Genomic DNA, 14995 nt, shown 5'->3' with positions numbered 1-14995 from the left:
TAACGTGGTCGCTTGAGCCGTACGGCCTCGCGGGGCAGGTCCCACTTCGATCGCCGGAGCCGTATGGAGTTGTGCGGAGCTGGTCCCGACATCGCGCGGGGCTCCGAAAAACTGACCGTGTTCAAAAATTCCGCGCAGCAACGGCCTGCTGGCCCGCAGCCGCCTCGACGCCATACGCAGCGCCTCGACGCCGTACGTCACGCGCGAACATCCCGCGAACTTCGCTCGAACTTCATGTCACGCACTCGACCTCCGCACGGCCCCCGCTTCTGGTTTGGTCGCGCTCGCCGCATGCAGTCGCATGCTCGTGGGACAGGCCCTTTAGGTCGCGCTTGCCGCATGGAGTCGCATGCTCGTGGGACAGGCCCTTAATGGCAGGTACTCGGGAACTGCGGTAAGCTCGTGAAGATTTTTCAACAGTGTGAAAAATGTCCACGAGAGCCCCGAGTACCTACGAACGGCCATTACCGTAATTCTCAGAGTTTGAATCAGGGGAAACTCGGGAGAGCTCTTGAATTACCTCGTACAGTGGGACAGGCCCTAAGTCTAATTTTCTTGCCAGAAGCTCACCTTGTGAATTCTGGGTGTTTAGTTTGAGTCGGTCCTTTGCTTCAGTGCTGGAATTAACAATGGTTTGGAACTCACCATCACAAGCATCATCTGAATTGCTGTTGATGAACTGTTTTGGGGTGGTCTTGATCTTCAGCGATCCGGCACAGAGTTTGTACCCATGACCACGTGAGTTTTCTCTGAGATCTTCGCTTTTCCTCCCACACTCCAAAGACGGACAGATTTGTAGGTGAATTGGTTTGGTATAAGTGTAAATAGTCCCTAGTATGTGTAGGATAGTGTTAATATACAGGGATTGCTGGTCTATGCGGACTCGGTGAGCCGAAGGGCCTGTTTCCACGCTGTATTGTGGATATTTTTTGTAAGAGCGAAGCTTTCTCCTCTCTTCTGATCAAACAGATTCCCAAGACAAAAATGAAGCAATAATGAAATACAAGGGTTCGTAATGTTTGTTTTCAAATATCATATATGCTCTAAGATTAATTAATATCAACATGCTTTAAACTAGGTACGTTAATTTTATTTTTCTGTTATGGATTTAATTAATATTTATCTTGGACTATTTCATCAATATTAGATTTTTCTGCTATATTGCACTTCACATTGCCCAAAACGTCTAATTTAAACCATCTGGCATATTATGCTTATAGCAAGTGATGTGTGTTTTTGTAACTAATTTAGTTTGAGGACTTCCTGTTGCTATCACGCATTTTGCTATTGCAATAACCTATTTGTTGAGAGATATGATGAGGAACTTCAAAGGTTAATGCATACACAATCCCCAACAGAAAGTGTGGCAGACTTAAATTCAAGTTATTGGACTGGACTGCAATGCCAGGCAACCAACTGATATACATTTCTGCGCTTCAAAGGTTTGGCAACAGCACTGTTAAAAACAATGTTGCATGACAATGTCAGATAATTCCGTGTCCAATCTAGTGAGGGCAAACTGTAAAAGCGTCTGAAGAAGGGTCTCGACCAGAAATGTCGCCCATTCATTCTCTCCAGAGATGCTGCCTGTCCCGCTGAGTTACTCCAGCATTTTGTGTCCATCTTCGGTTTAAACCAGCATCTGCAGTTCCTTCCTACACTGTTTATCAGTTCTTTGTGTTAAGAAGGTATAAAACGCAAGAGCTCTTAAAGTGGTAAGTTTTATGTACGAAGGAACTGCAGATGCGGGTTTAAACCGAAGATAGACACAAAAAGCTGGAGTAACTCAGCGGGCCAGGCAGCATCTCTGGAGAGAAGGAATGGGTGACGTTTAGGATCGAGACCCTTCAGACCCGAAATGCTAGAGCATTTTTTGTCTATCTTCGTGGTAAGTTTATGCTTGATGAGTTTGCTGGATGGATTGTGCTGGGTTAGGATAGGGATTGGGAAGCTCTCATTCCTTGCACTGCTTCTTCTTATTGTCGAGTCCACACACAAGATTAGAAGTTGTTCAGCCAGAGCTGAACACACTTCGCGGCATCTGCATACAATGGTGTCTGTCTTGCGATTCTTGTGCGTGATGGTGGAAAGATTGGAGGGAACAGGGCAGCGACGTGAACGCTCTTTCCTTGACCCCCCCCCCCCCTTGCACTCCTCATCTGCTAGTTCTAGTTGCTGAGGGTCGGAACTAATCCATGCACTTCCACTTTGGTAGAAAAAATAGCTGGACTATTTTTTCCAAATTTATAAATGTTGAAAGACAATAGACAACAGGTGCAGGAGTAGGCCATCCGGCCCTTCGAGCCAGCACCGCCATTCAATGTGATCATGGCTGATCATCCACAATCAGTACCCCGTTCCTGCCTTCTCCCCATATCCCCTGACTCCGCTATCTTTAAGAGCCCTATCTAGCTCTCTCTTGAAAGCATCCAGAGAACCTGCCTCCACCACCCTCTTGAGGCAGAGAATTCCACAGACTCACAACTCTGTGAGAAAAAGTGTTTCCTCGTCTCCGTTCTAAATGGCCGACCCCTTATTCTTAAACTGTGGCCCCTGGTTCTGGACTCCCCCAACATCGGGAACATGGTTCCTGCCTCTAGTATGTCCAAGCCCTTAACAATCTTATATGTTTCAATGAGATCCCCCCCCCCCCCGAGAAAGATTGAAAGGTGTTTGGTGGTGAAAAAGGGCCTGGGTGGGCCACAGTGATCAGTGAATGTTCAGCAAATATTTAGGAATGTAAATATTTTGCTCTTATTGCAAGAAGATTTGACCACAGGAGTAGAGACGTCTGATCTGATCTGAATGTCTTCAACATTGTGTACAGATCTGGTCGCACTATCTAAGAAAGATTTTGACAGAGACAAATAAGGACCACCAGGTTGATTCATAAGATGGCAGCTTTGCTGCACAAGGTGACGATTAAGCTGACTGGCCCTGTACTGTCTAGAGTTTGGAAGAATGAGAGGTTCGCATTGAAATGTACAAAGGGATTAGTCACTCATCACTGAGATGAGATGAAATCTCTTATCCAAAGGGTGGTAGGACTTTTACATGTTTTACCCGGGTGCTGCAGAGACTCACTTGCTATGTATATGAGAGACAGAACTTGATAGGTTTTTGAATATAAATGGAATTGAGGGGTAGTGCAGGCAAATGGCATCAAGGTAGAAAATCACGTTGAATGAGGGAGCAGGCAGGAGAGGCTGAATGGCCTCCTGCTATTGGGTTCTTGTGTTGAAGCAGCAGCATGGAGGAATGGAGGTGGATTCCAAAGTGACACTGGTTAAACTTGTGGAAACAAGCCTGCAGCCCTCTGAATTATGCAGACTGTTTTTAAAGTAAGATAAGGATGTGTTAAAATGAATTGATAACTCTTTCCTGTTTTGCATCAAAAAAGTGTTTCTTAATGTAGTTTGTAAAACAAAAAATAGTTTCCTCTTGGATGAGCTGCAAGCATTACCAGTGCCACTTTATGCTTCCCGAGAAGTAGACTGTCCCCATCATGCAGTCAGATCGGATAAACAGCACAACCTTATGTTGACCCCGGTGCTTGACCCCTGCAGTTCCTGCCTAATTACCTGTATTTAGCTTTTTTTTCTGAATGCATGGGGATGAGTGAGATGGCACAGCAGAAATGCAGCAATGCAGATGGTGCCCTGATCAGCCATGATCACAGTGAATGGTGGTTCTAGCTCGAAGGGCCGAATGGCCTACTCCTACACCTATTTTCTATGTTTCTATGTAAGCTTATAGTTTTTTCAGTTTAGAGAACAGGCCCTTCGACCCACTGAGTCTGCACCGACCAGCGATCCCCGCACATTAACACTACCCTACACACACACACTAGGAACAATTTACATTTACACCAAACCAGTTAACCTGCAAACCTGTACGTCTTTGGAGTATGAGAGGAAACCGAAGTTCTCTGAGAAAGCTCATGGGGAGAACGTACAAACTCCATACAGACAGCACCCGTAGTCGGGATCGAACCCGGAGCTCTACTGCTGTAAGGCAGCAACTGTACATCTGCGCCACTGTGCCTGCCCCCCTTTGGGTCGAAGGCTAGAAGTCCTGGAAGCCTTTGATAGCTCACTGGCTGTCAATGAATTTAAATCGTTATTGAATGACTCTGCTCCATTTAAAAACTATTCACACAGATTTAAATAATTTTAAAATAACACAAAATAATTTAATAATACATCGAAGTGAAAATAGCTCAAGCGCTTTCTTCACAGTCAGTGACCCTCGGATCAAATGAATAAAGCCACACTAGCAGATACAGTAGTGGCATTTAAGAAGCTTTTGGAACGGCACACAGATGTGCAGGGATTATGTACAGGCAGATGAGATCGGTTTAACTTGGCATCATGTTTGACGAGACCATTGTGGAGTGAAGGGCCCGTGCCTGTGCTGCACTGCTTTATGTTTTAGACCTCGCCAAAGTTCAGTGTGCACATTGTGCCTTTTAACTTATAACATTTAGCTTTGACAAGGTTGCTGCAATCATGAAATGACTTTTATAAGCACTAACGTTTGAGGGGATAGAATTCAGGATCTCTGTTTAGATGCTAAGAATGAAATTATATTCACAGAGGAAAAGGTAACCCAACATATCATGTCTGAACTCGAAAAAGGATTGTCTGGTATGCAGTACACAGTGAAGAACTCGTTTAGCAGATTTTCAGTAAAATTCAAAGAAGTACATTTTGAAACTACAGATGACAACCTGTGTTACAGAAATCTGCCCTTGCACAAATCACCACCCAAAAATTTGAGATGGGGAATAAAATTCACATGTACCTAGGTACAGTAAAATTCCTATTTTGCTTACAGGTCGGTAAAAATCTTACTATTCATAGGCACAATTATACTTTAATATAATGATGTCACATTTGCATGACACTCCTGTACTTGTCTAATCTGCATTCAGGCTATTCCGTATGTGGCACCTCTCTATGGTTGAGTTTTGTTGTCACGTGTACTGAGGTACAGTGAAAAGCTTTTGTGTGAAAAGCTCTTTCATTCTGTGCATGTTGGTGCCAGCATATCCCCCTTTGTATGAGTACGGGGGGGGGGGGGTCAAGCTGGAAAGGATACAGAGAAGATTTATGATGAGGTAGACAAAATTGCTGGAGAAACTCAGCGGGTGCGGCAGCATTTATGGAGCGAAGGAGATGGGCAACGTTTCTCCAGCAATTTTGTCTACCTTCAATGGAATGGTACTCATTGGTGAGTTCTGGCAAGGAGGCATTCTGCCAAATGTTGCTGATAGTCTGCATAGGATCCCATCGTTGCCTTCTCCAACAAGGCATGCAAGATGATCCTTGCTCACCACCGACTGATACAGAGGATGGACATAAAATGCTGGAGTAACTCAGCGGGACATGCAGCATCTCTGGAGAGAAGGAATGGGTGACGTTTCAGGTCGGAGGGTCTCAACCCGAAATGTCACCCATTTCTTCTCTCCAGAAATGCTGCCTGGCCCACAGAGTTACTCCAGCATTTTGTGTCTATCTTCAGTGTAAAGCAGTATCTGAGGTTGCTTCTTACACCGACTGATACAGGTTTAATGTATGAAGTCCGAGGCAAGGCCCAACTGTCAGCGATTGCACAGACTGGATTGGCAGCCTCGACCTGCTTAGGTAGGCCTCGTTGACCTCATATTGAAGCAGGTGTTGCATTTGCTGTGAAAAACTCATTCTGCACGAATGGCCCACGTCATGGACAAGCAACTGAACGTCAGAGAGATGACAGACAAACATCTCTGGCTGTCTCCATGCTGCATGCACGGAGAGCCTGAAGCTATTTTCCGTTAACTGTCAAGAATGTATCGTGTACTTGATTGCTGTACAATAGAATTTCTAGAGCGATTACTTGAAATAATTTTGGGAGAAAGTTCTTTCTGTTATTTTCAGAAAGTAATCTGCTCCAAATTATCCGAAAACAGTGACATTTATTTCAGCAAAGCACAGTTAATTTGATCTGATTTAACCCCCTACACACAATTATGGGCCAGGTATCAGTTTCATATGTTGTCACCAGCAGATCAGTCTTTACTTGATTTAAGTAAACAGGAACTATGATGGTTATCAGGCTGTGCACTTTCAAGAATTAAATTGATTTTGTAGACAACTTTATTCAGTTGGGTTTTATTCAGAAAATATTAGATTGTACTTGGTGCCTGTGTGACGCAATTGTGACGTTCTTGAAAGTTTTGTACATTCAATGACTTGTAATTCAATGACTATTTCCTTTGTTCAATGACTTGTAATTTGAATGTCATGAGTTATACACAATATGCATTTCATGCTTTAATACACTCATATCGATAAATAACATTTATGTATTATTCTTGGCCTCAGAGCATGGTGAGGCTTTTCATGGCAAATGGGTCAAGTCACTTTTGTTTTACAGACCGGTGCAGCATCTAATTTCCACACACTAATGCCCTAAGGACAGGGTTAATCTGCTTTGAGAGTGTTAATTAAATGATAGAATAATTTTCTGCTCTCTTCTACAGTGGCATGGGATATTTTTAATATCGGGGAGACAGTAATGTTAGCACGGTAGTTATGCCACTGGACTCTCTGAGCTATAGAACAAATTCTCTTGAGTTTTTAAAATGTAACTTATGATTGAAATTCAACTCTAGGAGACACAAGAGATTGCATATGCTGGAAGCAAGACAGTGCTGGGGGAACTCAGCATCTGTGGAATGAAATGGACAGATGACATTTTGGATCAGGACCCTTCTTCAGACTGATGGGGTAGAGGGGAGAAAGCTGGTATCGAGAGGTGAGAGAAAGTGGTGGATGCAGGCGAAGGGGGGTTGATTGGCAGATGGCTGGAGTAAGTTAGATAAGGAAGGGGGGAGAGAATTGTCAAGCCGGAGGAAGAGATAGTGGATGGAAGGGAACGGGGGAGAGGGAAATGCCTCAGTGAATTTGTAATAGTAAGGTCCTCAACATCACACATCCTCAAAACAAATACATGTGACATACTATTGAGCCATTCTCTCGTCAGTATTTAGCAATTTGTATGTGTTATTTATCTTGAATCTTTGCCATGTGTGTGTGTGCAAATGTACCACGCTCTTGGGATCTCACTTCCTCGTTAAAAAAAAAATCAGAAGTTTGCTGAATTTCCCCATTTCAGCCAATGTTAGCTACTACTTACTGGGTTATTATTTGCTCTTGATCGGCTCCAATATTGTAGATAATATTGTCACAAAAACACTGCCTTTTGAGATCACTGGCTTTTTGTAAAGAAACACCATGATCAAATCAACCAAGATTTCTTTGCCTCCTGCACACCCGTGCGTTTGAAGTCAGTGGAGAATAAAATTAGACGATGAATGATGGGTGGACTGGCGTGAAACTCTTCGATTTCCTACCTGATAAATTTGGTTAAAATCTGATTGTGTCTCAACAAAAGGGTCTGAAGAAGGCCTTGGACACGCTAGAGGCAGGAAACATGTTCCCGATGTTGGGGGAGTCCAGAACCAGGGGCCACACACACAGTTTAAGAATAAGGGGTCGGCCATTTAGAACGGAGACGAGGAAACACTTTTTCTCACAGAGAGTTGTGAGTCTGTGGAATTCTCTGCCTCAGGTGGAGGCAGGTTCTCTGAATGCTTTCAAGAGAGAGCTAGATAGGGCTCTTAAAAATAGCAGAGTCAGGGGATCTGGGGAGAAGGCAGGAACGGGGTGCTGATTGTGGATGATCAGCCGTGATCACATTGAATGGCGGTGCTGGCTCGAAGGGCCGAATGGCCGACTCCTGCACCTATTGTCTATTGTCTATTTCCTTCGCTCCATAGATGTTGCCTCACCCTCTGAGTTTCTCCAGTTTTTGTCTATCTTCGATTTTCCAAGGTCTGCAGTTCCTTCTTAAACAGTGTTTCAACAAATATTCAGTTTTGAAAGTACATCAGATGTTAACATACTTGTGTATGTACTATGAGCGGAAATTGAAAAGTAGTTGTGGGAGCTTTAATATTGCATCCTTATGCCTCCACATATAGAAGTCCATGTGCATTTTATACATACCAATCTCGCTTGTTCTGGTGCAGCACACTTGCACTTCTAGTACATAAACATACTAATCCACTGTACACCATTTACTGAAATGTGCTGCCACTGCGAAATCTGAAATATAAACAGGACTTATCCAACAGGTTAGATAGCTTCAATGGAGCGAGGAACCGAGTTAATGTTTCAGGTCATGAACCTTCATCAAAACCAATGATGCTACGGATGCTGCGTGACCCACTGAGTATTTCCAGCAGTTTCTGTTCTTGTCACCTAATAGTTGACACTTTTATTATGAAACTTTATCACTTCACTGTGGGCGGCACAGTGGCGCAGCGGTAGAGTTGCTGCCGTACAGCGCTTAGTGCCAGAGACACGGGTTCAATCCCAACTACGTGCGGGTGCTGTCTGTACACAGTTTGTACATTTTCCCCGTGACCCCGTGGGTTTGGTTTCCTCCCACACTCCAAAGACGCACAGGTTTGTAGGTTGATTGGTTTGAATTGACATAAGTGTAAATTGTCCCTAGTGTGTGTAGAATGGTGTAAATGTGCGGGGGTGGGGGGGGGGGGGGGTCGCTGGTCGGTGGGGACTCGTTGGACTAAAGGGCCTGTTTCCGCGCTGTATCACTTAACTTTTAGGTGCAACTTTCTTGTACATTTAATCTTTGTCAGAAAATATTGAATAAGACATTCGCCATTAACCTCATTGTAAGTATTAGATATATCCTATTGATTCTTGCATTGTGATTATAGATTATGATGTCAACTACTTGAACTTTGTGGGTTCCACCTACACCCTGGTGAAAGTACTGGAAAGAATCCAAGGATCCATCAGAGCAGTTTTGGTTTACTTTTTTTTGGTAATCACTTTGTTCAGAGGGATCCAAAATAGTCTATTTTGCAGGCAGTTCTTTCCTCTCTCCTGAAGTGTTTGGCCCTTGGTAGAGTAAAGTGACTTTTTGGTGGAATTTGATAAGCAGCCTGATCAACATAAGAAACAGCAAAATAGATTCCAGTAGAGTAGAAACGAGGAACTACAGATGCTGGTTTACACAAAGGGACACAAAGTGCTGGAGTAATTCAGCGGGTCAGGCACCGTCACTAGAGAACATGGGAGAAGAAGGGTCCCGGCCTGAAATGTCACCTATCCATATTCTCCACAGATGCTGCCTGACCCGCTGAGTTACTCCAACACTCTGTGAAACGTCACCTATCCATGTTCTCCACAGATGCTGCCTGACCCGCTGAGTTACTCCAACACTCTGTGAAACGTCACCTATCCATATTCTCCACAGATGCTGCCTGACCCACTGAGTTACTCCAACACTCTGTGAAACGTCACCTATCCATATTCTCCACAGATGCTGCCTGACCCGCTGAGTTACTCCAACACTCTGTGAAACGTCACCTATCCATGTTCTCCACAGATGCTGCCTGACCCGCTGAGTTACTCCAACACTGTGTGAAACGTCACCTATCTGTCCATGTTCTCCACAGATGCTGCCTGACCCACTGAGTTACTCCAGCACTCTGTGAAACGTCACCTATCCATGTTCTCCACGGATGCTGCCTGACCCACTGAGTTACTCCAGCACTCTGTGAAACGTCACCTATCCATGTTCTCCAGAGATGCTGCCTGACCCGCTGAGTTACTCCACCACTCTGTGAAACGTCACCTATCCATGTTCTCCAGAGATGCTGCCTGACCCGCTGAGTTACTCCAACACTCTGTGAAACGTCACCTATCCATGTTCTCCACGGATGCTGCCTGACCCGCTGAGTTACTCCAGCACTGTGTGAAACGTCACCTATCCATGTTCTCCACAGATGCTGCCTGACCCGCTGAGTTACTCCAACACTCTGTGAAACGTCACCTATCCATGTTCTCCACAGATGCTGCCTGACCCGCTGAGTTACTCTAGCACTCTGTGTCCACATGTTATTCCAGTCCTGTTCTTTCTCAGTCTCCATGTCGGCATGACACCAGCAGGCTTATTGGAAAATTAATATTAACCATTGCAAATGTTTTTCTCTTTTTAATGTAAGGGTAAGAAAGGTTACTGAGGCCAATTCTAGTTCCAATCAGCACATTCTGCAAGGCTTGGGGATCAATCCTGGATTGTGACTCATTCACACACCATCATGAATTGATTGGTAAATTCAGTTATTGATAACAATCGTATGTGTTATGAGCACATTACTCAAGTATAAATGTAAAATAAAATATTTAACATGCATTATTTGTTTCAGGTACTCGAAAACAAAGAATGGCTTTCTGGGGAGAGATAATGAAACAACAGCAGTTCCTTCCTCAGTTGCAGGAGTTATATGGAAAACATTTCCCCATTGAAGTCAGGCACTATCTTGCTGAATGGATAGAGAAACAACCATGGTCAGTCTAGGCTCACTTGCCATTTTTGTATTTCTAACTTTATCTGGAGTAATTCCTCCCAAGTTTCCAGCATTTATATCTTCTCCCTTTTAAAGCCCTGTCCCACTGTACGAGTTCATTCAAGAGCTCTCCCGAGTTAAAAAATAAAATAAAACTCGTGGTAAGCACGTAGAATGAACGTAGCGGGTACGTCGGAGCTCGGGGACGTCTCTTAGCGGCTCGTAACGCTAACGGCAGGTACTCGGGAAACGTGGTAAGCTCAGGAAGACTCGGGAAAAATGTCCACGAGAGCCCCGAGTACCTACAAGCGGCTATTAACGTAATTCTCCGAGTTCGAATCGGGGGAAACTCGGGAGAACTCTTGAATGAACTCGTACAGTGGGACAGGGCTATATACTGGTAGTTTGTGCCCAGATCTCTTGTCAGATTGTTTACTCGAATACACTAAATCACAGCCTTCGAACAACCGCTTGTATTCTGGGATTTCTGAAGCGGTTAATTGCTGTTCTGAATGGGTGATTGAATACTGTATGAATAGTTGCAGATGGATAAATAGATATGCATATTTCCTAATCTAAGAGACTATCTGCTTAATGCGCCCATTTTGAAATAAAACTCTCCTCCCCTGATGATTAGTAGCAGCCGCTTAGATGATTCAGCTAAGCTGATGAAATGGTAGTTTTGATCTTTTTCTATTGGGCTTGGCAAACCTCAAGAATTTTCCAATGCATAAGATGATTTGTTCAACAGTCATTTGAGGAAACTGAGATTGCATACACGAATAAACAGATTGGGTAAAATGTGTACGATAAGATGATGAATATGTACAAACACAAGCTTACTCAGAATTACTTAGAATTTCAGGGCACCTCATTGTGTCTGCTTTATTATTAAGATGAGGGATAGGGTCTGAAGAAGAGTCTCGACACAAAATGTCACCCATTCCTTCTCTTCAGGAATGCTGCCAGTCCCAATGAGTTACTCCAGCTGTTTGTGTCTATATAGGGGTAATGGCATTGTGGAGGGAATTTTTTCATTCCGCAACTCTATTCGCTTTAAGTTCCCACAACAAATTTTTTTTTTCTTCCAAAAATAAACTTTATTCAGAATACAAACAAGAACAAGAACAGCGCAAAAACTCTTCCGACATTCTCAGCGTTTAAACACTCATATTTGTTCATATTCAGTAGTGTTCGCAAACTATCCTTACCACAAGCACCGTTGCCACTCATGTGCCCCCCTGGGTTGATATCCCTTCCCTTGTTTGAGGGGTGTGTCCACCACACCTTGACCCCACCCCCACCCCCCCCCCCCCCAAATGTCCCAGAGCAGAAGGTCATCTGTTCATCTTGAAAGTGACAGTAGAGATGAGATTTTCCAATTTCTCCTTGAGCTTCCTCCTTGAGCAAGTTCTTGTTCTCTGCCTACAAGCACTGACCGCCCTCGTACGTGGCAGACAGGGGTGTAAACATGGACAGCATCTATAAACTGTTTTGTCATGACAAGGCATCGCAAGGAAGAAGAAAGGAAGAGGAGGAGCCAGAGGGCTAGGGAGAGCTGAGAAGGGGAGGAGACAGCAAGGGTTACCGGAAATTGGAGATGTCAATGTTCAAGCCGCTGGGGTGCTGCTCCTCCAGTTTCCGGTGGTGCTCGCTCTGGCAATGGAGGAGGCCCAGGACAGAGAGGTCGGATTGGGAATGGGAGGGGGATAAAGCTTAGTGAATTACAGATTTGAAATAAGCCTTGGTCTGTTGTATGTTCAGTATACCCTGTGGATCTGTGGTCGAACTTTTTAAAATGAATACAATAATGCACCTGGTATATTTTATACTGTTCTGTGGTCTAGGCAGAGTTTGTTTCAATATGGGCTTTGGCCAAGTGCTCGCCAGACTTAATGCGACTTAAAATAGGAATTCAATAATAAATTTGAAGTAAAATAAATTTGAAAAATCTCACACACGAGCACTGAATGGGTGTTAATGTGATGAGTCCAGGAGCGGGTTCCTCTCAAAATGTGTAAAAGACAAAAAGACATTTTGAGAGAGGATGGCAATGGGATATGTCCATGGCTAGGATTGAAATGACCACCATCACAGACACAGATCATAGTCCCTCACAAAGGATTCAAATGCAGGGAACAGACTGGCAGCGGGGTATAACAGGAGGTAAGACTCCCTGTGCAGCCAAAGGTGCAGGGAAGGGGATGCGGGGAAGGGGATGCATGTACGTGGCAAATGTTTCATTTTGTCTCTTTTATTTTAGGAGCTCCATTAACATAAACCCTACCCATGAAAACCTTGCTCGAAATCTACTGGACACAATGATAACTGAATTACAGAAAGTGTCAACTCGTATGTCCTATCCAGTCAATTGCCAGCTGAATGAATATGCTGCTCTCCTAAAGGTATGATGCAGGCTACAAATATAAGGATGCTTGCTCGGTCTGTATGTGAACATCATTGACAAGTAAAGGATTGATGCCAATACTGGTTCATAAAGTCATAAGATCATAAGGAATAGGAGTAGAATTCGGCCCATCTAGTCTACTCCGCCATTCAATCATGGCTGATCTATCTCTCCTTCCTAGCCCCATTCTCCTTCCTTCTCCCCATAACCTCTGACACTTGGTACTTAATTACCAAGCTGCTTAGAGGAGCCTTTTTTTAAGGTTGCATAGGTACCGTATATTTGGGTTTCTGCATTCCCACGAGGAAGCATGGGCGGAGAATCCGGTTCGTTATTCTCCATTGCGGAATGTGTGCAGTGCTTAGGTTGGCAGCTCAATATGGATCTTTGCTTTTCCACTTTATATCACTGCCCAATGGTTGCTGGTTACTTTTGGCCAAGATATGAACAATAACTAATCGTTGCTAATTATCATCTGGTAGATTTGAATACTCTAAATGTGTTTAGCGTCTTGCTGAAGTCATACTGCACGGAAACAGGTCCTTTGCCCCACCAAGTCTGTGCCAGCCATGCATTAGAGTTGTGCCAACCAACCACACAACTATGCATCCTACCACAACCAGAGAGCAGTGTTGAACTATTATCCACCTCTTTGGTCACCCTCGGACTATCCTTGAACGGACTGTGCTGGCTTTACCTTGCACTAAATATTATTCCCTTATCATGTATCTATACACTGTAAATGGCTCGATTGTAATCATGTATTGTCTTTCTGCTGACTGGTTAGCACGCAACAAAAGCTTTTCATTGTACCTTGGTACACGTGACAATAAACTAGACTGATACAGGTTTGTAGGTTGATTGGCTCGGTGTAAATGTAAATTGTCCCTAGTGTGTGTAAGATAGTATTAGTGTGCGGGGATCGCTGGTTGGCGTGGACTCGGTGGGCCAAAGGGCCTGTTTCCGCGCTGTATCTCTAAACTAAACTACAAGGTTCTACTTCAAGATAGATTGGATATTCTAATGTCATGCGCTGACAACATTTACCTGCAGAACAATTATGCCTTGGTGATCACCTGAAGGTCATCTGTCTTAATTGTCTACAGTCCACCTCGCCTAGATCCCAGATTTCACCACTCTTGAATGCTACTTAATCTGAATATTGCACTTGACCTTGGCTCCCAATGTGTAAGATCAAGGTGAAGTTGTCTGTCGAAAATCTTTTCTAGCGTCCACATGAAAGCCACTGTGCATTGAGAACATATGACTGCAGCCACCTTATACCGAGGAATCCAAAATCCTGATAGCTTTCATTTTGTTCTGATGTTTATCAACTACTTGTATCACCTGCATTTGTTTGCTAGAAATGGCCCTAAAGTCATATTTTAATGAATACTTGACTTGTGTTACAGACCATGTTTGATCAGCAACCTTTAGAACTGGTGAATACTATGAACTGTCTCTTGATGCGAGAAAACCAGTTATTTCAGGAGCTTCAGCAGACCAGTGTAAGTATTGGACCTTTTATGAGTCTGCAGGCCAAATGTAGCTTTTTAACAAGTCTTGGATTGATCTGTTGAAGGGTCTTGAGATCCTGCTGCACACATGGCCCAGGCATGGTGTGTATAGAATATCTCCTTCCTGCCCAATCTCCCCAGAGAACAAGCAAAAGGTTGAAGATAGACACAAAAAGCTAGAGTAATTCAGCGGGTCAGACAGCATCTCTGGAGAGAAGGAACAGGTGATGTTTCGGGTCAAGACCCTTCTTCAGACGTCACCAATTCCTTTTCTCCATTGATGCTATCAGACCCGCGGAGTTACTCTAGCTTTTTGTGTCTATCTTCGGTTTAAACCAGCACCTGCAGTTCCTTCCTAAACAAAAGGTTGATTCTTGTCCAGGAGACAAACATCGGAGAGCAAAAGAACTGTCTATTTTATTGATCTTAACCCATCAGTTTAGATTAATTTGCAGAGGCATTTCTAGCAGTCCACCAAGAGTTTTCTGTGAATTAATTTGCACCAAACTATGGACAAACAATTTTGTTTAGCTTAGCTTAGAAATGCAGCATGGAAACAGGCCCTTCGGCCCATCGAGTCCATGCCGACCATTGATCACCCTTTCATACTAGTTGCATGTTACCCCATTCTCACGTCGTACACAC

The 14995-nt window shown here is 43.9% G+C and overlaps 1 protein-coding gene across 4 annotated transcripts in view; it reads left to right on the top strand.

The window, feature by feature from the left end:
* The window catches only part of LOC116968769 (signal transducer and activator of transcription 5B-like), an 86923-nt gene that overhangs the window by 30865 nt on the left and 41063 nt on the right, over positions 1-14995 (top strand). For 3 of the 4 annotated variants that reach the window (XM_033015594.1, XM_033015593.1, XM_033015591.1), the window contains exons 2-4: positions 10286-10427; positions 12690-12831; positions 14246-14341. In XM_033015594.1, coding sequence (XP_032871485.1) covers positions 10303-10427; positions 12690-12831; positions 14246-14341 — 363 coding nt within the window. In that variant the 5' untranslated portion in view covers positions 10286-10302. Of the gene's footprint in view, positions 1-10081; positions 10190-10285; positions 10428-12689; positions 12832-14245; positions 14342-14995 lie in introns of all 4 variants that reach the window. The other variant, XM_033015592.1, reaches the window with a different exon arrangement.

The sequence above is a fragment of the Amblyraja radiata genome, chromosome 46 (genome assembly GCF_010909765.2).
Source record: "Amblyraja radiata isolate CabotCenter1 chromosome 46, sAmbRad1.1.pri, whole genome shotgun sequence".
Lineage (NCBI taxonomy): Eukaryota > Metazoa > Chordata > Chondrichthyes > Rajiformes > Rajidae > Amblyraja > Amblyraja radiata.
Note: the sequence above shows the minus strand (reverse complement) of the source record. Positions and strands in the feature narration are given on the sequence as shown.